At 53.0% G+C, this 24,777-nt stretch overlaps 1 protein-coding gene across 7 annotated transcripts in view; it reads right to left on the reverse strand.

Moving 5' to 3' along the window:
• The window catches only part of SYNE3 (spectrin repeat containing nuclear envelope family member 3), a 92,375-nt gene that overhangs the window by 18,054 nt on the left and 49,544 nt on the right, over positions 1-24,777 (reverse strand). For all 7 annotated transcript variants that reach the window (XM_070514263.1, XM_070514264.1, XM_070514261.1 and 4 more), the window contains 10 exons: positions 20,847-21,008; positions 18,463-18,810; positions 14,517-14,653; positions 12,105-12,279; positions 7,731-7,913; positions 6,594-6,737; positions 5,595-5,729; positions 2,338-2,499; positions 2,025-2,197; positions 1,430-1,559 (listed from right to left, as the gene is read on the reverse strand). In XM_070514263.1, the coding sequence (XP_070370364.1) occupies positions 1,430-1,559; positions 2,025-2,197; positions 2,338-2,499; positions 5,595-5,729; positions 6,594-6,737; positions 7,731-7,913; positions 12,105-12,279; positions 14,517-14,653; positions 18,463-18,810; positions 20,847-21,008 (1,749 nt within the window). The remainder of the gene's footprint in view (positions 1-1,429; positions 1,560-2,024; positions 2,198-2,337; positions 2,500-5,594; positions 5,730-6,593; positions 6,738-7,730; positions 7,914-12,104; positions 12,280-14,516; positions 14,654-18,462; positions 18,811-20,846; positions 21,009-24,777) is intronic.

The following is a 24,777-nucleotide window of genomic DNA, read 5'->3' on the forward strand; positions in this document are numbered from 1 at the left end:
TGGCCACTCGTCCTGGGGATTCCATCTGAGGCAGAGGAGTGGGGATGAGGATGCCCAAAGGGTGATGAGAGGGACCTGGGGGGATGAACAATGCATCCCAACTCAATGTGGCCATGTTTAGGGGCCAAGGACATTCCTCACTGTCACCTCCCTGGTCTCCTTGTGGCAGCCACCATTGTCCCTTACCAGGTTGGCTATAATAGTGGTCACCCTTCTGCCACTCTTGTCCCCTTCCAGGCTCTGTGGCCAGAATGATCTGTCTAAAATTTAAGTCCATTCAGCTGAGCCCTCGCTTACACACCTCAGTGGCTTCTCACACTCCTCGCTGTGGCCTGAGAGCCTTAGAGTCTGGCTCTGTGGACCCTGTGGCTTGTGCCGCCGTCCCCCTTCTCTGAGCCCCAGTCCACGGACACGTCTTGGTTCCTTGCGCTCCGGGTCTCTGCACACATTGTCTCGTCTGCATGGAACATCTCCCTCTGCTCCCCTCCTCACCCCAAATCAGCCATGGGGATTCCCGGGGCATTCCGTTTCTCCTGGAAGGGCTTCGCTACCCCACAGCTAGGTTGCGATCACTCTCCTGCAAGCTCCCATATCACCTGGCCCCTCAGCTTTTTGCAAACCCTTATTTAACGGCCTGTGGTCCCCACTTCCTTGATCCTCAAAATGTGCTCTCAGGCATAGGCGTGGCCCAGGAGCCTGCAGAAATGCAGGATCACAGGCCCCACCCCAGAATCCGCATTTTAATACGATCCGAAGGCACATCACAATCTGGAAAGCTCTGTGCTGGATTCTGCGTTCTTGGAGGCTCAGAAGTGTTTCTGTCTTACTCACAGCTGTGCCCAGCTCCACGCACAGTCCTCAGAACATAGGAACCTCAATACGTGCTTTTTGGATGGAAAAATAAAGGAATGAATGGGAGAATGAACGAATTGATCTGTTCTCCTCGAAGGACAAGGAATGAATTTTTTTCAGTGTGGTTTCTGTGTTTTAAAGGCAGTCAGGAGACGGGACGGATCATAACATGCAGTTAGATAAGTTCTTTTAACAAAATACAACTTATGGCACACAAATGTACCCATCTTGTGTGATTTCAGCGTCCAATCTGGGGCCCGCAGGAAGCTTCCAAGCCTGACACTCTCCTCCGGGCGGGGACAGCTGCCGGTGTTTCTGAGGGTGGGGGCATGTGTGCCCAAGGGATGCCCATGACCTTCCCTGGGGGGCCTGGGTCTGGGGTCTCTGAGTCCCTCTATCCAGCGGCACGAGGGTTCCTTGGGCCTCATCAGACTCAGACAGGCTCAACCGAGACGGGGATGTGGCCAAGTCCTGAGCCGAGCAGGTGGCCCGGGCCAGGGAGGGGGCTTTCCTGGAGACCCCCATCAGTTGACTCAGGACCTGGTCCCTCCCCAGAAGCCCCTCTAGACAGACTCACCTGGCGGCGATACCTGGCAATAGGCTCCGTGGGGGTGATGAGAAACCCAGGCTTCGGGATGTTGTTGGTGAAAATCGTTTTCTTCCCCAAATCCACTTCCGTCCTCTGTAGCTGCCGGTTTCTGATGAGGCTGAGAAGACAAACTTTGCCCAGTCAATGCAGTGACAAGATGAGGACTCACCGTGTCATGGGAGAAGTAACAGAGGTGGGGCATCGTCGGGTGGGAGGAAGCTTCTAGTCTTCACAAGTCAGTGCCTGTCCTCAGATTTGTCAGAACGTTCCCAAGGCACACGCATTTCCAGTGTCCCAGCTGAGACTCACCTTACCATCATTAAGGTGCATGTACTCACTGATGCGGCCGAGGCCCAAGCCAGAATAGGCTGGAGGCCAACGCCCAAGATGGGACATCTGCCTGCTCTTCCTGCCCTGCTGGGATTGCCAATTGGGCCAGACTGGAGATGCCCAGAGGCACCTGGAGTCATGTCTGGCACACGGCAGAACCCCAGCCTTCTCTTCTAGGAGCACCACCGAGCTCTCCCCTGGATGGGAAGGGGGCGTTGTCCGAGACCAGGCCCAGAGCCAGGAGACCCCTCACCTCAGCAGGCTCTCCTCCAGCAGCCTCAGGGCCCGCCACGCCTCCTCCAGCTCCTCCAGCTCCTCCTGGACCACAGCGGCCCCTTCCAGAGAAGACTTCTCCATCACCAGCCAGCCGTGCGCTTTGATCAGGGGCAGCTGGGCCTCCTTCTCTGGGAATTCAGCCAGCAGCCTCTGAAGGACACACACGCATGTGCACAGTGAGGTCCTGGGCAGGGGTTCTCTGCTCTGCAGTGGGGCACTTTGGCCTCGCAAGCCTGCTTTTGGGGGTGCAGGGGAGGGAATCAGCATCTCTGTGAGAAAAGCCATCTTACCTCGACTTCGGCCTCTCGGGCCTGCGCATCCCACGGGCCTGTGTCCCCCAGGTGTGACTCCAGCTTCTGAGTGACCACTGCTATCCACTGCCGCAGCTCCAGCAGCTTGTGGCTGAAGGTGCAATGCTCCCGCACGCTCTGCTGGCACCCGTCCACAAGGTCCTGCAGCACAGCCCCAGGGGGGTCAGGGCACCCTGAGCGCTGGCCGAGGCTGAGACCCTGGGCCATCCCACCCCGCAGGACCCCCACATCTGCCTGGGGCCCGGGGCTCCCCAACCAGAGATCCCAAGCAGTAGGAACATGAGATGCTGGTCCTTCCTGCTCCACAGTGCAAGGAATTTACCCCGGAACGATCAACTCCGCTTTACGTTTATGCAAAGTACCAGGTCTGGAGGAGGCTGTGGGCAGTCGGAGCTCTCGTCCACCACCAGAGTGGGTGTAAACCGGCACAACCACTTGAGAAAACCATGGGTCGGTATCTACGAAAACTGGACTCAAGCATGCCTACAACCCAACCTTCTCACCCCTGGGTGGGTACCCAACAGATGCGAACATGTCTTCACAAAAGACATGCGTGTGGTGTTGCCTGTAATAGCCCCAAGCTGGAAACTACCCAAGTGACCACCGACAGGAGGATGGAGGAACATGGTGAGGTGGGTTCATACAATGGAATATTTTACAGCAGCAAGAATGAACAATGCACACAGCAATCTAATGCACCGTTAGATGAATTTATAACTGTCACGCGCACAGCTGGAAACCTACACAAGGAATACGCTCTGTCTGATTCCATTTAAATAATGCATAAAATCAGGCAAACCCAACCCGTGTTGTTCTAAGCTGAAGGTCAGGGTCACCCGCAGATATAGGGGGTGGTGGGCAGTGACTGCAGGGGCCTTAGGGGCTGGTATCATTCTGTTTCATGCTCTGGGTGCTGGTAACATGGATGTAGCCAGTTACCAAAAATTTACCAAGCTGTACTCTTACACGTCCACTTTGATGTGTATGAATATACTTTAATACAAAGTTTTTAAAAGCAGTCTTGCTTCTTGTCCCGTCCCCTGGGTCAGTCATTGCTCAGCTCCAAGGCTGGGGTCTTGTTTTCCTCTGTCTCCATGAAAGGGGGGCTCTGTATCCAGCAGAGCAGCCAGTCTCCGTCCTCCTGGCCGCCCAGCCTGGGACCCTCCGAGCCCCTCCCCTCAGCCCACCACGGGCCAGTCAGACCCCAGGGCCTGTCGCCCCCTCTCTTGCTGTGATCCTCGGCTGAGGGCCTCGTGACTCTCTGCTGGGCCACCAAAGGCCCTGCCTTCCTGCATTGCACAGACACTGGCTGACACCACGCGATGCCAGGCCCTCAAGAAGCTGGGGACACAGAGACGGTGTGGTGCATCTGTCCCCCACAACCATTTGACGAGGGCCTGGAAAATTCTCTAAAACTCCACCTCTCTGTGCTCTCACTACCACCGTCCCTGCCTGTCCCCTGGGCGTCAACATCAGACCCAATGGCTTCAGTGGCCCTGGTTGCTTGGTGGGGTATGTGCCCCCCAGGGGAACAGGAAGATCACCGGGGCTGGGGGCGGGGAGACTTATTAGAACTTATTAGACTGAAAAAGCCTTGAGTACAAAATAAAATAGCGGCTATACGTCTTTAAAGAAGCATTTAAACCATAAATAAAGAAGTAAGATAGAACTGGAATATCGCCATTTTGCAGCCCCCAATGATGCTCTGTTGTTACTTCTTCTAATTATTGTAACGATCCATCTGGCTCATCGTCTGAGGTGGGCATTGAAGCTGACAGTCGCTGCTTCTACGGGCTCCTGAGGAGCAGGGCCAGGATATTTCTCTACGCCCCCTCCCTCAACCTGGAGATCGCAAGCTGCTAATTTATTAAATGGAACGAGATGAATTCATCTAGACTTTATGCCTCACTCAGACCGATGGGTCTCTATAGGTGGAGCCGGGTTTTCTGGAAACTCATGGCGGGTTTTGGTGGCTGCGATAATGATGCGGTGGGGGTGACGCCAGCAGACACAGTGAGAGCGATGGGTGCCCTCATCTCCCTCTGGGGAGGACAGTCCACAATGCAGAACCGCCCCACGTCCCACAGGTTTTCTGATGACCTCTTTATTGGGACCCGAGTTTAGACTCTTACTGCAGTTAATGTACGAACACAAGAGGTTCTGGAGTTTTAATAAACAGGCTGACTTTTCCAGGAATGCATCTATTTTGTAAACCGATGGAAGACTGTGCTTTGGTTTGACTGAAACTTTACCAAGGCCTGTTCACACTTCAGAAAATTTCATCACTACAGGTGAAGCCGGCTATGCCACGTGACTTGGCACCCATGGCTGTCACGTTGAGGGGGTACGTTCTGATTGCCTCCTCATGTCTTCAGTGTGGCCATCTTGGAGCACTTACATATTCAAAGACATTATCTTACAATAATTACTTTCCTCTTATTTCTCTTTTCTATTGTAGAAAAGGTGTTGTATTAGATTTTTAAATGGTGTGGGTAACTTACACGACCTATGAACTGCAAAGAGGACGAGAGGAGTGTTATTGAAATAGGGCATGCAGCGTCCACTAGGGTGGAGACCCACGCCCCAGACTGAGTGTGCTTGTCAGGTGGCTGCCTGAGGGCCCCTTTGCATTCCCGGGGCACATGTGCCAAGTAGACTCAGGACTCCATCAGAATCAGTGTCAGGGTGGGGCCTGGAAGCTGCATTTCCACTTGTCCTCAGGCCAGTTTTGAAGGAGCCTCAGTTCATTCCCACTGCTCAAAGGGGACTCCATCTCGTGGGACATGAGAAAGATCCAGGTGGCCACCAGAGGGCACTGCCGGTGAGGCTCCCGGCCAGCGGCTGGGATGCGCCTTTCAACCTGGTGATAAGTCAGCAAAAGCGAGGGCCCTCTGCCTGCCCAGCTGCTGATGGGACGGAGCAGCCTGTTGTGTCCCTGGCTCCTGGCACATGTGGAATTGTCTATTACGTGCTGGCTTGCTGACTCATCCATCTCCTCACTAGAAAGTGGTCTTGGCTGTCCTCTCATGCTGCCTCCATCCTTAGGGCTCAGAACACTGGCGGGCATACAGAAGGCACTCAATAGCCATCTGCTGAATGAATGAGGAGGGGAAGGAAGGAAAGGAGAAAGAAAAAGAAAGGTGGAAGGAACGAAGGGAGAGAAGAGGGAGAGGTCCCCAGAAGTGCTGGACTCCAGAGGTCTCCGTCACAGCACAGGCCCTCCGGTGGCCCCTTACCTCCAGAAACCTCTGCAGGGCCTGGTAGTCGGCAGAGAGCTGGTCCATTTTGTGCTGGTGGTTGGAGTTCCCCTGGATGAGAGGCCTCACGGCCTCCACCTGCACCCCCAGGTCCAGCCCGTCCTCCTGCAGCCCCTGCAGTGGAGGAAGGAATGATGGGGGGGTGTCTAGGCTTCCTCTCATCATGGATGCTGATCAGGGCGGGGGGCTCTGAGTGGGAGTGATGGGAGGGTCCTGGGGTGGAGGGGCTCCTCCACACCAGCAGTTGTACCATACGGCCACCTAATGGGCCTCCTCCCAGGGCTGGTGAGAATTTTAAAAACGAGATGCAAATATTCTGAGACACCATGAAAGCAAACTGCTGAGATCAGAGGGCATCTCTGGGGACAAATCGTTGTCCGGACTCCTACTTGATGACCACCTCTCGTTATAAAGAATCACATCCCAAGTTTAGTTTTAAAGCCCCCAATACATATTTTTAATGTTTTCCAAACAACACTCTCTATTCATGTATGAGCTGTGCTCGGGTTTTAAAAAGATAATTGTTGTATCACATGATATTAAAAACCAGCAAGCTCCTGGTCCAGCCAACCAATGATCAATGATCAGCCTATTTATGGTCTACGTGTGTTTTAAAGCATTTCTCTTAAGCCTTAAATCAGTGTATTTAACGGAAGGCTCCTAGACTCATTAGGGACACTTAGTGAAGTAACTTTAAAAACAAATATCAATGTTAGACTTTGGAACCTTGAAGTAAACAAAAGGGCAGCTTGTCATTCTGTTAGGCTCTGAATCAGCAGTTTGGAGGGGCTGAAGGCTAAAGGCCCTGCTGAGGCTGGGGATCATCAGATAAATCAGCAGAGATTCTACTGAGATGATAAGTGAGATCTCAAGTACAGTCAAAGTCCTGGCTTGGCCGCCGCTGCCCTGCAGGTTCCTGCCACAGGAGGGCAGCTGAGCACCTGAGTGGAGGTGACTCGGGCCCCACAGACCCCTTACCTGCAACCTCGAAAGCTGGGCCTGCTTCCCAGGAAGGTCCCGCTGGAGCCCATTCTTGGCTTGGACTCTGACTTGGAGGTCCGAGAGCTTCCTCTGCAGGGGCTCAAAAGCAGCCCCAAAATCTTTGTGCTGAGCGAGCAAGCTCTGGAGAGACACCAACAGGCAGCACACACATTAATAAATTTCCTCCCAGGCACCCTGTTGTACGACCTGACATTCACAACCAGCTGCTCCTTCTCCAGCCTTCTCCTGGCCCACTCATACGCACTCAGGAGTTGGCGTCGCCTCCTCCAGGAAGCCTTCCCAGAGCCCTTGATGGGGTTGGACATCCCTCCTCAGAGTCACCATAACATCCCCACATCACAGTTGTTCCGCCTTCTAGATCAGGGGCTGGAAAACTACATCTCATACCACACCCCCCAAATCCCACCAGAGGCCTGTTTTTGTAAATAAAGTTTTATTGGAACACAGCCACGCCTGTTCATTTACCGCTGCTTTCATGCGACCGTGGCAGAGCTGAGTGGCTGCAGCGGAGACCATGGGGCCTGCAAACCCTAAAATGTTTGCTAAAAGTTTGCTACTTGGACTAGATGAGATCACGGATGTAAAGCTCTCGGCCAGTGCTGGGCCCCTCGTCAGTGCCCCAGAGATCACAGCCGTTACATCATTAGATGCTCAGCAAATACTTGTTATGCCAAAGCATAAACTGTCCACAAGGAGCCATGTCACGTCTTTGGTTTAGTGGAGTCATTTCGAAATGGGTCCCTAGTAGTAAGAGCTCGCAGCTCTCTGTGGTTTAAAGCCTACAAGCGTTTTCTCTGTGTTTTCTCATCTGACGCTCCCCGGCTCTCTGCAGAGAGCAGTTCAGGTTGATGGCAGTGTAGACAGGGGATCCGGGGGCAGGGGCCAGGGGCAGACAGGTGACTAGGAGACCAACTGGACGGATCACACAATAATCTTACCCAGTTTATAGACAAGGAGCCTGAGATTGTGGGCGACAAAGGGACGTGCCCAGGGCCACACAGTGGCAAGGGCTGGAGCTGAGGTTAGAACGCAGGGCCGCCCGCCTCCCGGGAAGAGTGGCCCCCAGCGCCAGTGCCGGGCTCGAGCGCCGAGCAGACAGCCGGAGATGCTCACCTGCAGTTTGCTTTTCCTCTGCAGAAGGCTGTTGAGCAGCAGGTCTCTGTCCCTCACGGCACTCGCCACCTGCTCCAGCAGGGCCGTGGCTCTCTCCTGGCCAAAGACGCTGCTCAGCAGGTCCTTCCGCAGCTGCAGCATTGTCAGCGGCTCCTTCAGGCGGGAGCTTTCGGCCAGGGCCGCCTGTGGGAGACAAGCCTCCTTTAACCCAGAGCACAACGGGGCAGGACCAAGCTCGGGGACAGCGCCAGGAGCACACTGTTCTGCTGCAACTGCTTAGCCGGCTGCACCTCGGTGCAGGCTCCGAGGAAGCAGGAGGAGAGCCAGGTGGGCGGGAAGGTGGGGGGGGGGGGAGGGCGGTCCTGAATTTCAGGGTTAACCTGATTCCTCTCGCGCCCCGACATCCCTCCCACTATCAAAGCCTGGGCCAGAATTCTCCCTCCTACAGGTCTCGGAAATCCGCCTCCTCTCCATTCCCACTGCCACTGCCCAAGGCGCATCCTCAGCCTCGCTCACCTAGATCCCTGCAGCTTCCGACCGCCCACTGCCCCTCAGCTGCCCCCAGAATCGATGGTCCACACTGTAGCTGAACCTAAACCAAATCAGTTTGATCCTCTACTCAACAATTCCCCATCAGTGACAGCCCCAGGTGGTGTTTGGGACATCTGGAGGGGGCTAAGGGCCTATGGAACACGATCAGTGGGAAATCAGGAAGGCTCCTCAGAGGAGGCTGTCGCCTCCTGGTGGACACTCCCCGATGGGGAAATCTGAGAAGGCTGCTCAGAGGAGGCAGTACTGACAACAGCCCTGGAAGGGCAGAGGGTGTGCTGGAGGAAGGGCAGCATAAACACAGCCGGCACAGCTGGACTGTAACGTGCAGATGAGAGCCTGCACTTTGCGATCAGCCGCACAGAGGTCAAGGCTCGCTCTGTAGGGGTCACCTTCCCCCACCATTCACCAAGCCCAGACACGATATCACGGAGGTTAAGAATTCAGGCTGGGGAGTCGCGATCATGAGTTTGGGAGGCTACACACTAGCTGGGAGGCCTTGGGCAGTGCATCACAGCATTCTGGGCCTCAGTTTTCTCCTCTGCAATATAGGGGTGTCATGCCCCAGCTCACGGGCTTGTCCTGAGGCTTAAACGAGATGATGCCTACAGAGCATTTAACATGGTGCATGACGCAGTGAAGGCAGAGCGAAACAGCTCTTCTCAGCTGTGATCACCTAACCAGCTGTTGTGGTTGAATTGTGCCCCAGGAAAAGATATAATGAAGTCTTAACCTCCGACCTTATTTGGAGACAGGGTCTTTCCAGAGGTGACAGAGACAGAATGAGGTCTTGAGGGTGGGCCCTAATCCAATGACTGGTGCCCTTACTAAATGGGGAAACTCGGACCCGGACACACAGGCACAGAGAGAAGACAATGTGAAGACACATGGGGAGAAGATGTCCACGTGATGGCAGAGCAGAGAGTGGAGTGATGGAGCCACAAGCCATGGAACCCCCCATGACTGCCAGCCAACAGCAGACGCGGGAAGAGGCCAGGGAGATTCCCCCCAGAGCTGGCGGAGAGAGCAAGGCCCTCCTGGCCCTTGATTTTGGACTTCCAGCCTCCAGAACCATGAGAGGAGGAATTCCTGTTGCTTTACGGCCCCTAGCTTTGGATACTCTGTGACCGTCGCCCTAAGAAACTACGACCTCAGCCATGCCCTGCTCAGGGGCTCGAGGCTTCCGTTCCAGAGGAACTTCGCGGATCCACAGTCACTCTGGGGCTCGATGCTGGAGCTGAGTCAAGGAAAGAAGGCTGGCAGCTTGAGCCCTGGCCCGTAGAGTCCATCCCACCCGGGCAGGCCGTGAGAGAGAAGCAAGCCCTGCTCCCCACCAGCAAACAGCAGACAAATAGGAACAAACCACAGGCCTGGCCCGACTTGTTCCAACCCACGGCTCCATGAAATTCTGCGCCGAGTCCTCGGTCCCACTCTAGAAAGACAGCACCTCTCCTTCCTGCCTCAAGGGGGTCCCAGTTTGCTTTCTATCCGAGTGGGAAGGATAAGGAGGAAATGTAATTGCAAACTGTTAGGGGGAGCACTTGCTGTGAAGTCAGACAGGTCTGGGTCAAAGCCAGCCCTGCCACTTAATGCTGTGTGACCTTGAGCAAGTGGCTTCCCCTCTCTGAGACTTGGCTTCCTCAGAAGTCAAATGACAATAATAAAGTTGTTCTGCCAGCCTCACAAAGCTGCTTCCCGAGCCAACATGAAAACAGGGCTGAGGACAGTAGACGAGAGTCTAGGACCCACCGCACTGGCCCCAGCTTTGCCTCTCTGGAGCAGAGTGACCTTGAACAAGCACCCCAACTTCCCCCTGGTCTCTCATCAGCAAAATGAGGAGAATGGTAGAAATGGAGACAAAGATCTATGTAGGTAGATATTCAGCATATGTTAATTATGACGATGAAAACTGGAAACCCAAATATCTAATTTCAGATACGCTAAATAAACAACAGCATCCCCCTGAATGGAATATTATGCAGCCGTTTAGAGTGATGACTGCTTTGAACCATCGTAAATGAAGCTGAGAAAAAGCTCATTTGTGTCAAATGAAAATACCAGAATATATGACTACATAACATGACCCCCAAGTACAGAAAAATTGTAATAAATTAATTAAAGCTTCTGCCTATTGGTGATCATATCTCACGGAAATGGCTAGATGGACAAAGGGTATATTCGGGATTGTCTGACCTAAAATTGAGGTTTATGACACAGGGCCGGCCCAGTGGCACAGCAGTTAAGTTTGCGTGTTTCGCTTTGGCGCCCCACGGTTCACTGGTTCGGATCGTGGGTGCGGACATGGCACCGCTTGGCAAGCCATGCTGTGGCAGGCGTCCCACATATAAAGTAGAGGAAGATGGACATGGATGTTAGCTCAGGGCCAGTCTTCCTCAGCAAAAAGAGGAGGATTGGCAGCAGATGCTCAGGGCTGATCTTCCTCAAAAAAAAAATAAATAAAAAAGAAAGGCCGTGCTCTACGGCTTGACTATGATGACAGCAAACAAGCTCTCATTCTAACGTGAGCCCCAAGTGGACAATCAAGAGTGCAGACACTCCAAAACGCAGGCCCTGGTCCATGGCCGGGTAGTGTGCTCAGTCAGGGGTGAGTAGGGGCCAAGGCTGGTTAATGATTCTCTCCATAATACCAAGTTGGACCGAAAACGAGATGGAGAAAGTGCCCCATGGTAACGGCGGTCCCGTGGCTCATGGGACTGTGGGTGCTTTTTGTTCTCTTCCTCACAAATCTTTACCTTCTCCACGTAGGCATGACTTTTATAAGCAGAAGGAAAATTAATATAAAATGGGCTCACACCTGATACTCTCCTGCGTCTCCTCCCACTCTTTGTGTCCAAGATCTCTAGACCCGAAAGCGTTTCACGGGCCTCAGAGCGCCAGGATACCATAAGGCATTGTTGACAGGCAAATCGGAGCTACTGTGTTGACAGGTATTTGTGACAGACACTGTTGGCTGCTCACCCAACAGCCATTCTTCCTTCTTCCTCAACAAGCAACCAAGATTTTGTGTGGGTGGCAAATGCCCAGTTCCGGGGTTATGACTATAATTGGTATAAGGCACTCACAGAGATCCCATCATCTCCAGGTAGTGATTGGTCCGAGGATGGTCATGTGACCTGGTCTAGCCAATGAGATGTAAGGGGAGTCAGCTGAGGCCTCTGGGAAGAACTTGCCTCTCTGTTGGAAATGGCAGATGGAGAGTGCCCTTTTGTCCCCATGCCATTCCTTCCTACACAAGACTTTGCTGTTCACTGAGGACGCATGCTTGCAGTGGTGGCAGCCATCTTGGGGCCATGAAGGGAGACATGGCTTAGAGCTGGAAAGAACTTGAGTCCTGGATGACACTGTTGAGATGTCAAGCCAGCCCTGGGATGACCTGAAGGTCTCTGTGTCTTAAGCCACCATTGGTCAGGTTCTCTGTCACTTGTGACATGCATCCTAACTGATACACAGTAAAGGTAATGACCTGACCAGCTTCTCTATCTCAGAACTGCTCGTGCTTCCACCAGAGGACTGCCTGCAATGGGGTCCCAAAGAGAAGGGGCGTGCGAGGGTTGGTGCAGAGTCCTGGGGTCACACAGGCATCAGGCTTCACCTTCGACCCAAGAACTGAGGATGACCTTTGTCACTGATAACAAGTGTTTACACTTGCTGTGCACACAGGACTCCTGTGCCAGATGGTGCCGTGAACTCTTCCTACACATCTGGAGGACCCAGGAACACGCCTTTCCCTGTGAGAGGGGCTGAAATGCCAGGCTTGGCTGGTGGCCTCCCCCAGCAGCACCCTCCTGGCAGGACCCCGGTTACCTCAATCTGGGGCAGGAAGGTATGAATGGAGGGCAGGTCTGGCAGGCTGGTGGTAACATCCAGGAGCCTTTGGGCCAGGGCTTTCCACAGCTGCAGGTCCTGCAGAGGCCGCTGGAAACGCTGCCACAGCTCCGTCCCCGTGGCATTCCGCAGCCTGGTGCTCTTTCCCTTCATGCTGCAGGGGCCATGGAAGGAGGAAACCAAGGGAGGAGAGAGTGGGGTCAGTTTGGAATGGGGCCTCTGCCTGAACCCCCAGGGAGCCAGGCTTGCACTGCTGGGAATGTGGGATCCCAAAGGTCTATGTCCCCTGGAAAAAAGTGCATTGGGAGTAAGCCAGTCCTCAGACAGACTTGTAGGCCAGCTCCATGGCCAGCGACCTCAAGCCTTGCAGAGGAATTACAGAGACCCTGGGCTGATGCAGCCTGCCCCAGGCACCTACCAGAAGCAAACGAAATCCTCTTTTGAGTAGGAGACCATCACCCCAGGCCCAAATAATTTTTCAAATGCAATATCCAGCACCCAGTCATAAATCATAAATAGCAGCACATGAAACCTCAGCAAGAGCAACTGGAGGGAACGGGAGATGCTTGCCACCCTGTCTCACCGTCTGCTCTGTGCACAGGAAATTCAGGCCCCTGCCGCCACTCAGCATCCCACGGGGGATCCAGGCCCCCGCTCTGGTTCTGCAGATGTGGGGCCTGAGCACACTGTGGGGTGAGAGACACACAGCTGGGGGGAGCTCCCTGAGCTCATTCTGGAGGAACCCCTCCATCAGGCAGAGGAGTGGGAGGTTCTACAGATACGTGGACAGCTGTGCTGTGTTGAGAACACCTCTGAGGCTCCTGCAGCAAAAATAGCTACAGATTCCGAATTGACACTGTGCTCAGTTCCACGCAGGGTGGATATTTGATCCGTGGTCTTTGCTGAGCTAGGAATCCGGATATCCTGCCTCGCCTGAGCCCATGGGCTGAAGGGGAGGTAGAAGCTGGTCCGGGACAGGCTCAGATGCTTATGCCATCACCGTCAGAAGGCAGGGGAATGAGGTTTGTCTAGAAAAGCTCTCCCCTTGGGCCATCACATGGTGGACCTGTGCCCAGTGCTAAGCTGCATAAAGAGACTTGATGGAAATGGGTGAATGAGCCACTTAGCATGGAAAAAAGCAAGGTTCAGGTCTCCTTCTGGCAGCAAAATGCAAAACACGGTCAAAGGAGACAGTGCTGAGCAGAGTGACATCCTGTGACAGCCAGTCGCTGGGAGGTGCAAGAATTATTTAAGAGTTAGCAGGCTGCAACGGGACTTCATCAGACTAAAGAGCTTCTTCAAGGCAAGGGAAAACAGGATTGAAACAAAAAAACAACCCACTAGTTGGGAAAAAATATTTACAAGTTACATATCCGACAAAGGGTTAATCTCCATAATATATAAAGAACTCACACAGCTCAACAACAACAAATCAAACAACCTGATCAAAAAATGGGCAGGGGACATGAACAGACATTTCTCCAAAGAAGATATATGGATGGCCAATAGACACATGAAAAGATGCTCATCATCACTAATCATCAGGGAAATGCAAATCAAAACTACACTAAGATATCACCTCACACCTGTTAGAATGGAAAAAATATCCAAAACAAAAAGTGACAAATGTTGGAGAGGTTGTGGAGAAAAAGGAACCCTCATACACTATTGGTGGGAATGCAAACTGGTGCAGCCACTATGGAAAACAGTATGGAGATTTCTCAAAAAATTAAAAATACAAATACCTTATGACCCAGCCATCCCACTACTGGGTATCTATCCAAAGAAATTTAAATCAGCAATTCCAAAAGTCCCATGCACCCCTGTGTTCATTGCAGCATTATTTACAATAGCCAAGATGTGGAAGCAACCTAAGTGCCCATCAACTGATGATTGAATGAAGAAGACATGGTATATATATATATATATATATATATATATATATATATATATATACACAATGGAATACTACTCAGCCATAAAAAAGGATAAAATCGTCCCATTCACAACAACATGGACGGACCTTGAAGGTATTATGTTAAGTGAAATAAGCCAGACACAGAAAGACGAATTCTGTATGACTCCACTCATAGGTGGAAGTTAAACATATAGACAAAGAGAACTGATTGGTGGTTAGCAGGGGAGACGGGTGTGGGGGGAGGGCACAAAGGGTGAAGTGGTACACCTACAACACGACTGACAATAATGTACAACTGAAATTTCACAAGGTTGTAAACTATCATAATCTCAATAAAAAGTTAAAAAAAAAGAGAGCAGGCTGCAAGAGACAGCAAGCCCCTCTCTGGGAGATGCATTGGGTGGGGTAAGGGGGCCCCTTGAGCCTGGGGTTCAGGCACGGTGAGTCCACCCGCCCTCAGCCTGTCCAGATACCTCTGGTACTCCTGGATGGCTGCGACGACGCCGTCCGACAGCGGCTGCAGGTCCTGCGGGAAGGCGATGAGCTCTTTCAGCTGCGCCTGCAGCCGGTCCACCCGGGGCTCCTCCGCGGCCAGCGCCGCCCGCGTCGCCTGCAGCACAAATGACCCCCGAGGGGGCAGGTGAGGTTCTGTGACAGGACAGGGGTGCGTGTGCAGGGGGATGAGCATGGCCAGTGGGGGTGGGCCAGCCTGGAAGAAAACTGTCACCAGAGGCAGAGACGGGGGCCCCGGTGAAATCAGTGCCCCCTCTTGCGCCTCCTGCTCCCTGAAGTCGAACTCCCGCAGAGCTGCACTTTTTCTCTCTTACCATTGACCCCGTGGCATCGTCCTGACGAGGACCAGCAGCTAAGAATACAGATAACTAACATCTGGGGAGCACTGACACTGTGCTGAGTGCTCTGGTGTCCCACTCAGTTCAGCCTCGCAAGGATCCCGGGAGGTAGGTCTCTGTGTCCCCACTTTATATACAAGGAAAGGCCGGCTAAGAGTTTTCTGATGGTTGCAGAGCTGGCAAAAGGTGGACCTGACGTCGGAGCTGGACCTGCTGGCTCTTAACCTGCCTCGTCAGCACCAGAGGACATGGAGGTCTGAAGGTGCTCTGTGAATTGGTTATCGTTATTATCAGGCGGCTAGGATGTTTGCACTGAGCCTCCTGAGCCACTCCACTCACTGCGTTCCGATGCTCCAACCAGGCCTTTCCCTGCTGTCCTGGGAAGTGCAGAGTTTCACCTTGACCTTGACTCTTGAAGGGCCCATGCGTGGGAGGAGGCAGAATGGGGAAGTGGACAGTGCGTGGCTTTGGTGTAGCCCAGGCTGGCCTGGAAACCCGCCTCTGCACCCCTTCCTAGCTGTGCAAGCTTGGGCTGTCCCCTCATTAGCAAAACAGGCCTTCCCCCCACAGCTTGACAAGGTGACAAGGCGCTGAGTACAGAGCAGGGGCCCGCCTCCACTCTCCCAGGGGGCAGCCTCGGGTTCCACCCAGATCCTCCATGCCCAGGGACCAGGGGCAGCTCCCATCTGGCTCAGTCCCTAGTGAGCCACAGGTGACCAGGGAGCAGAGTTTTAAGTCCGAGGGAGCAAGCTCAAATAGAGGGAATGTAGGCAGTGGCTGGAGGCCAGAGGGGGCGCTGTGCAGGCAGCAGGATGAAGAACCTGCCCAGCCAGGCCTGTGTATCCTCACAAACATTCCTGTCCACGTTCAATTATGAAGCCAATGTAATGAAATCTATACAAGTTTCCATAGACGATGAAAACACAATTGGCTTGTGTAAACTGGCAGTTTCCAAACCATCCATGCAGAAGCTGGCACTTCAGCCCCCAGGAGGGCTGGCCGGACTGCAGGCAAGCAGAGACGCGGCTGGGCAGAGCCGGGGTCTGCAGGGGGAGCGGGACCATGGGCCGCCTCAGGAGAAAGGCCTGTCCAGACCACAGGGAGGTCAAGAGCCAATTGGAGGCCAGGCAGGTTGCAAAAATGCCAAAGGCCCTGGGTGCTGGAGACGCAGCGAGTGACCAGGGAGCCAGAGCAGGAAGGACGCTGCCCCACAGCCCTGGCCTGGCTAAGCTCCGGCCCTCTCTGGACGCGGTTTCCTTCCTTGTGAAATAAGAGGGGCCCAGCCAGCCCTGCCATGCTGAATCTGCACCCATGACGCTGTCATCTTTAGTTTGTAGGCGGCCTCGGATGCCTGGGAGGATGGGCCCTGCTAGGCAGCTCCGTTTCCTGACCATCTCGCGCGTTTAGTCACAAAACTGCTCTGATTTCAACCTTAGGTGCTAAAAGGCCCCCTGAAATGGACAAATGGTCCTGCCCTGGTCAGCACAGGGAGGTCACAAATCACTCCTGGCCCCCAGCTCTCTGTGAGGGAGGGTCTTGGGACCGCAAGTGGAGAGATCAGCCAGTGGTCACAGCCGGACGAGCACCCACGTCCTTCCTGCTGGTCTGCTCCTCTGTTATGCTCATTTTCTGAAACTGGGGACCTGAGCTGGCCCAGCAGCCAGAAGCGCACACTCTTGAGTCAGACGGCCTGGGTTCAAGTCCAGACCCTGCATCCACCCGTAGGCTGCACAACCACTGGGAAGGCCTCAAGCCTCCCAGTGCCTCAGTTTCCCTGTCTAAAAGAGGGTTCGTGACAGCACCCTTTGCGTAGGGCTGTGCAGCACTCAGAACAGCATCCACCAGGTCAATAACGACCTCACCGTGACAATGCGGAAGGTGAACACGTGCCTCACAGAGACTTTCTTTACAAATTGTTCTTTCAGCTGAGGCCCTGACACAACCTGCCTCCCTAAGTCTGCCTGTTTCTCAAAAGAGGGCAAACAGTCCAACTTTCTTTTTTGGTGCAAGCCAGGGTGACTGCAGTCAACCTTCCCCTGCTCTGCTGGGCCAAGGGTGCCCCCCAGCCCAAGCCAGGCCAGCTGCCTCACAGCCACGCGCCTGGCCTTGTCCCTGGGCATGCAGTCACTCCAGAGGGCTGGGCTGGAGCAGGTCAGGAAAGTCTGCTCCTTGCTGGAGGACACATAATAAGAAGTGCAAACGTAACTACTTGAATGCTAGTTTAAGAATGAAAGTCTCGAGTAATAAATTCTGAAAGTCCCTTTCATTGATTTCTGGTTAGTCATGACGATGATAATTGAAGTGACACTGGAATCGGGTGGGGCAGGGAGCTTCTGTAAGGATGTGGTCAGCCTCCTGCCTCAGGGAAGGCATCCTGAAACCGAGCTGGGCACAGCCAAGTGGCTGCCAAGACAGACAGCCGGGGCTGGGCTTTCCAGGCCTGACCCTCCCAAGTTTGTACCTTCGACCTCATCCCTCATCCGGAACACAGGGTCAAAGCCAATCCTCTGAGTGCTGGCTCCTCGGCAGGTGCTATTCTGAGCACATTCTGTTCTCACGTGTTCATGAGGAATGTGTGGGCCAGGTCCTAGCATCCTGCTCCCCATCTCACATGTAACTGAGCTTAGAGTAATTCTCAAGCCATCCGCTCAGCAAGGAGGCAAAGCAGGACTTGAAGCTGGGCAGTCTGATCTGAAAGCCCCCGCCTTAACCTCTGCACCACACCAGCCTCTGCTGAGGCAGCCAGCCCTAAAGGGAGATGATCCCCTTTGTATGAACTTGGTCACTGCAGGGGAATCCAGTCCCCACGAGGCTGAGTGAGCCCTAAAGAGTATGATGTGGTTTTTCTACCCACACAAAAATATTTTTGCATACGGGCAAACATTAGAAGGAAGAGAAAAAACAGAACCACAGTGCGGAGTGGAGGTGGGATCTGGGACGGCTTTTCTTTTAGAAATTTTCCCTAATGGAGCAGACAATGAGCTAACCCATTGAGTTAATAAATAAGAATGGTGGGGGGAGGAAGGTGTTAATCCTTATTCCAACACTCTCTCTGTCCTCAAGTCAAACCTCCTGTAGTGTGCACACGGTGGGGGGAGGGGGAGGAGGTCTGACTGGACATCATGTCTGGGTTGGAACCCACCCTCTCCTCCCCAGGGTGGGCATCGTCTGCTTGGCCTCCCCAGAACACCCACTGTGTTTGTTCCTCGTCATCTTTACACTAAGGGCTTTCCCTCCCTGCTCTGTGTTGGGGAAGGCCACCCCACATCTCACCATTGGGCAAGGGAATGGCAAACCCAGAGCCAATCCACCTCTGGTCTTATTTACCCACTGACGTATCAGGCCATCCTGGGGATGTCGGAAAAAAAATCTCTCCAGCCTCAGTTTCCTCATCCAGAAAATGGATACAAATACCCAACTTAGATTACCAAATATAATTACCAGGAAAACCAGAGTGTGCTTAAGGCTTAGTGTGATTCTCCCACCATGTGGAGGAGCTCCGAGGGGTGACACCCTGAGGCACACACGGCGCCTGCACTGGCCCATGGCTTAGCCAAACTGTGCTTACCGAGTAGAGTCTCCAGCAGGCCACCAGCTCGTCCTCAGTCCCCGCCTTCGCCTGGGGTTCCAGGCCCTCCTCCGCCAGCCTCTGGAGGCCCTTCCTGAACTCTCCCAGCTCGGCCTCCAGCTGCCTCCTCTGCTGCTCACAGGCCCCCTTGGATTTGAGCAGGCCCTGCAGCCGCCCCTCCTCCTCCTCCCAGAGGAGCCGCAGCTTCTCCAGAACTTTCCGCATCTCCTCCAGTTCCTCAGTGATCTTCTCTGCACCCAAAGGAGAGGTATTCTGGATGACCCCCACGGCCTGTTCCTCCAGCCTCTTCAAAGACTCGTCACCCCTGGGAAAATCTTTGGCAATGTCCTAAAGGGGAGAGGGGGCGGATGGAAAATAAAGCTTGAGAGGGAAAAGAAAACATTTGCTGCATTGTCCAGAGCCCCTGGGAAGGTCGTGCCAACCACTAATTCCCAGATTCCTGGGTGAGAGCCAGAGGTGCCTTTCCGAGGGGTGGACCTTCTGCCTTAATGACACTGACTCCCAACGTGAGAAAGTAATTCCCTTTCTCCGTCTTGTCTTTTTCAAGCCGTCTGATTACGTCAAGGAGAAAGCCCCTGTTGGGTGCTTCTCTGTCTTAACTCTCTACGACATTGGTGAACCTGCCTTTTTAACAAAGAGAGAGGAGCCTTCAGCTGGCAAAAGTATGGAGCCAAATAGAACCTCAGGAACCCATTTGGTCTTGTTATATTTATTTTTGTGATTATCTACTGTAAACTATGAATGGGGACTGGTTTTCCACTTATGACAATGACATAAATTTTCTTTTTAAATAAACATCCATCAGCTTTTTAATTTTTAAAATGTTTTATATAAACACCTTTAAATCTGTTTTATGTGAAAATGCCTTCAACATATTTTTTTTACTTTTTTGCAGAAGTGTTATTTATACAGAGTAAAATATCTAGATCTTAAGTGTTACGATTCAAAGAGTTTTGAGAAATATGCATGCCCAGGTAGTCCACCCTGTTATCAAAATAAAGGGCATTTCTAACACCCCAGAAGATTCTAGAACTTCATATATTTGAAATCGTAGAATGTAGTCTCTTTTGAAACTGGCTTCCTTCACTCAGCATGTTTTCTAGATTCTTCCATGCTGTCGTGTATACCAGTACTTCATTCCTTTTTATTGCGAGTAATATTCCTTCCTATGTATATTCTCTTCTGCAATGTGTTTATTCAATGATCTGTTGATAAAAATCGGAGTCGTATTCAGTTTGGAACTATTATGAACAAGGTCACTGTGAACATTCTTTTTTTTTTAAAGCTGCAGTCCAATCACCCTTTGTGCAGGTGATCGGCCTTGGGTCCAAAGAGGACAGAGGCCATCCACACAGAGCCAAGATGAGAACCTGCAGATCCAGCTGGATTGACTCCCAAGTCTTTCTTTTTTTTTTTAGTGAGGAAGATTGGCCCTGAGCTAACAGCTGTTGCCAATTTTTCCTTTTTTTTTTCCTCCCCAAGCCCCAATACATAGTTGTATATCCTAGCCATAGGTCATTCTGGCTCTTCTACGTGGGATACTGCCTCAGCATGGCCTGATGAGCGGTGTGCAGGTCCACCCCCAGGATCCAAACCAGCGAACCCCTGGCCATCGAAGTGGAGCACGTGAAGTTATGCACTCAGCCACGAGGCCAGCCCCACTGTGAACATTCTCATACAAGTCATATAAGATATTTTTTGGTCATCATTCACCGGTTTTTTTAAAGGTGAGTCAATTTAAATACAAATATTAAATAAATGGTACAGGTTCTATACAGCTGTGGCAAAAATTATAAAATAGTCCTTGAATTATTGAAGATGTTCTACCCACAGACTTTACAGAGAGTCAGAAGCTCGTTCAGGGTCACGGCGAGTTGGGAAGGTCAGAGCGGACCCAGCTTCCTCTGACCACAGGCCTGGTGCCTGCCCCAGGCTTCCTTACTCTCAGCACGACTGACCTTTGAGGACAGCTCATTCTTCTTTGGGGGGCTGTCCTGGGCATCACAGGGTGGTCAGCAGCATCTCTGGCCTCCACCCGCTAGATACCAGTAGCATCCCCACTCCGAGTTGGGACAACCAAAAATGTCCCCAGACATGGCCAAATATCCCCTATTTGAGGCCCTCTGGTCTTGACCATGCTGCTGTGGCCTTGGGTTTCCAAATGCCCTGCTGGGCCAGAGATTTCCAGGAAGCAAACATGTGGCGCTCAATTCCATGCTTCTCCTCACGTGGGGTCCGCGTGCATGGATGTTGGTATCTCCTGCGGCCCCAGCACTACCCCGTTAAATAAAGTACAACATGGACCCCGCCAAACGCGAGCGCTCCCTCAGCGGACCCCGTGGTGGAGACCGGGCTGGGGTTACCTGCAATGCAGAGAGACGGTGCTGGGTGGTCAGCTTGCAGTTCTGCCCCAGGCAGCCGGCCACCTTCTCCACTACGGCCTTCAGCCACAGCTGGAACTCATCCACACTTGCCTGGAAATGCTCATGCTCCCGGGCCACCTGCTCCAGCAGGTCCACCCTGTCCTGTGGGAGGGGAGGAAGGTCAGTAACCACGAGGCTCCCCAGCCTGGGCTGCCCTGGCCTTCAGGGTCTGCCTGGGTGTGGCGAGGGTGGGAATGCAACCAACCCTCAGCCCTTTTGCTGGAGACAAAGAGATCCCAGACACTCTTCTCTACCTTCTTAGTAATAAGCCAAGGATGCTTGGCTTTGGAGACCAAAGCATGTCAGCACTGGGCCTGTCCACTATCCATGGCCTTCTTTCCTGCCATGTCCTAAGAACGGCACTCAAGACAGAAGCGTGGTAACAACTATTGCTACGTACTTATGATCATCCGAGCGCTCCCCAGGGTGCCAGCACTGCTCTGAGAGATTGCGCACATGCTCAGCTCACTGAACTCGCCTGACCAGCCCACCAGGTGGCACCATTATTCTCCCAGCATGACAGATGAGGAAACTGAGGCACAGCAGTGAAACGACTTGGCCAAGGTCCCCTGGCTAGGGAAGCACCAAGATCCGAACCAGGGAGGCGAGGCTGGTGGGCGCGTTTCTGCCCCATCACAACGGTGTCTGCGGGGGATGCAACCAGCCGGCTGCTGCCTCTTCTCGCGAGTGCAGCGATGTCTGCGTGGGTTGGAATCGTCTCCACTTTCAGACAATCCCATTGAAGTTCTAACCACACAGGGGCAGGATGTTGTCCTGAGGGTGGCTGAATCTGAGGAAATAACGGTGTCCCTGCTATAAGACCTACTATGTGCCTAGAGACTCTGTTTTTCAAAACACACAGAACACAGCACCATCTCTTTCAGCTCCTCCCCTCCTCAGCCTGGCAGTCAAGGGCAGGACCCCAGGATGCGGCTGTGGCCCGGTGGTGGAGACCCTGGGCTTGGGAGCCCACGGCCTGTGACTTGAACCTTGGCCTGCCTGGGGCACGTAATCAACCCCTCCATGCCCAGTCCCCTCCTCTGTGTGATTAACAACAGTTCTTCCTCCTTGGGGTGCAGTGGGGTTAAATGAGCCAGAGCTCGAGCAACGCAAACAGCCCGGGCAGCTAGTAAGTGCTTAGGAACTGTGAGCCGTCATTCATTGTCACACCCAACCTCCAGGCAGCACCTTCCTTCTCTGAGGTTTGCCCACCGCCCCCGGCTGGATTAATGGCCTGCCCTCTGCGCTGTGGCTCTCTCACAGCATGTCTACTGCACTGTCACCCGCCGCGGGGACCAAGCGCTCCCTACGGCAGAGCTGCCCCTTGTTGGTTTCGTCTCCCAGGTTCGGCTCCGGGCAGCTGTGAACGAAGCTTCCTGAACGGCTGTAAGAATAAACATGGAGGGTCGGCCAGGGGAAGGTTTTCAAGGAGAGTTAAGAAAAGGGAAAGAGGGGCTTCCCATTTAATAGGCACCTACGATGCGCCTGGAACTTGACAGGCATTAACTTATTTAACCTTCACAACAATCTCAAAACCCTCCCATTTGCAAACCGCAAACTGGAGCTGAGAGGTCTCAGGACCTCGCAGGGCCCTGCAGACGTGACGTACAAGGCAGGTGTCGGACTCCAAAACCACCGCTCTAGACGGCGGGTGGCCGACGGCTTCTGTCAGACAGTGGATGGTTTTGGCTCTGCCCAGGGATGGTTCCTGTTGCAGTTACTCAACCACATACGTGTGACCATGTCATAGCACACAAGCAGCGAGGGGCAAACCCATAAGGAATGGTCGGATTCCAATAAGACTTGAATTACGGATGCTGAAATGTGAATTTCATGCCATTTTCACATGTTGTGAAATAGTCTGCTTTTTATTTTCCCCTCGATCATTAAAAAAGTGTAAAACGATTCATTTACCTTAATGTATTAAGCATTCTTATAAAAACATATAAGGCATTCTTAGCTCACAGGTCATCCAAAGCCGGGAGGTGGGCTGATCTGGCCCTGGGGCCGTAGTTTGCTGACTTCAGCTCTCAGCCAGGGAGCCAGGCCACGTCCAAAAGGGCCCTGACCACCACGGAAGCTACGCAAAAGCTCTCGCCCGGGAAGTGTGGAAACACACGGATTTGAAAACCTTCCCTGGTTATTTGCATTGGCCTTGCCCTCCCTTTGAAAGGCTCCTCACCAAATCTAGGAATACTAACTGGGTCGGCCTGGTGGCGCAGCCGTTAAGTTTGCACACTCCACTTTGGCGACCTGGGGTTCCCCAGTTTAGATCCTGGGTGGGGACCTATGCACTGCTTATCAAGCCACGCTGTGGCAAGTGTCCCACATATAAAGAAGAGGAAGATGGGCACGGATGTTAGCTCAGGGCCAATCTTCCTCAGCAAAAAAGAGGAGGACTGGTGGCAGATGTTAGTTCAGGGCTAATCTTCCTCAAAAAAAAGAAAGAAAGAAAGAAATACTAACTAATTCATTTAAAACTCTGCTACAACCATTGCAAGTAGAAGAAAATATCCCCATTTTAGAGATGGGGCAAGCAAGGCACAGGACCAAATCCTTCAGAGATGAGCAGAGAAGCCTCTCGCCTATGGGAGCGAGGCTCAGAGCTTCAACAGCAGCACATGGTGGGTGGAAACACATGCAGCTGCTTAAATTCCCAAAGTGGACCAAGGGACGGCGACTGGCTCCTTCGTGTTTCCCTTGCTGGCTCCGCCTTCCCGAGGGATTTGCATCCATCAAAACCCTCACAGACCTTCCTCCATCCACAGGAAGGGCTCATTTATGAAACAAAGTGGGTCAGGAATAATAAGCAGAGAATAAATGCTGGGTCCCCGGTTGACGCTGATGGTGATAAATGTTATAGCAAAACAAACTCTCCAGTGAAAGTCATCTGTGTGTGTGTGTGCGTGTGTGCGTGTGAGCGATGAGGTGCTGGCACTTGGGGAAATCCAGAGTAAATAAAGGTCTCCGTGATGCTGAGCAGGCGCTCGGAGGGGACCGCGGCCGAGCAGGGCAGGCGTCCAGACAAGCTCGGTGCCAGGCATAATGAGATCACAGAGCGCGATTCAGCGGCTGCTGGGCCGGCCGCGTCGGGAGGATGACAGGGGTGACAAATGGGAGAGTGCTCAACCCTCTCTCGTTAGACCAAACAATTAAACCATCTGTGGCCGGGCAGGGTTGTCAGGAATGTCAAAACCCAACCAATTAACAAGGGCGGCGTGGATTTATGCCTCTGCAAGGGGGTGCACGAACGGCTTTGATTCACGGCCCAGATGCCAGCCGAACACGCCTCCTCTGAGGGCTGCCCGGGAAGGAGGGAGGAGGAAGACGCTGCTATTGGCCTGGCCCTTTGGAAAACAGATCCATGGATTAAAACACTCAGACAAAATAAACAAGCAGGACCCTCCTGGCAACCAGCCTGCTCTGTCCATTGTGGACTTTCAAACGCTTTGGGCTGACAGCGTGCTGTTGCTCACCCCGGACTTGGCCAGCCGTCCTGGTCAAGAATCTCTCTCTAGGGGTTGGCCACCAAGGCCCCAGTCCAGAGGCGGCCCTCACGGCGCTTCTGTGGTCCTGTTCCCATCAACACCAGAAGCTTTGCTAATTAACAAATTGGAAGTCAAAAATGGATTTTCGGAGGTGAAAATAATGGCCTGTTAACTAGCATGAGAAATGTTGAAATGGGCTCCCATCGGTGAAAGTCAAGGTATTAATACACACGGTATCTGCTGCGGACTGAATTCTGCCCTCCCCAGATTCATATACGGAAGGCCCCCCTAACCCTCAGGGTGCGGAGCTGGGGCCTGTGGGAGATAACCGGGATCAGATGAGGTTGTGAGGGTGGGGCCCTCATGATGGGATTGGTGCCCTT

This window comes from Equus asinus, chromosome 7, assembly GCF_041296235.1.
Source record: "Equus asinus isolate D_3611 breed Donkey chromosome 7, EquAss-T2T_v2, whole genome shotgun sequence".
NCBI lineage: Eukaryota > Metazoa > Chordata > Mammalia > Perissodactyla > Equidae > Equus > Equus asinus.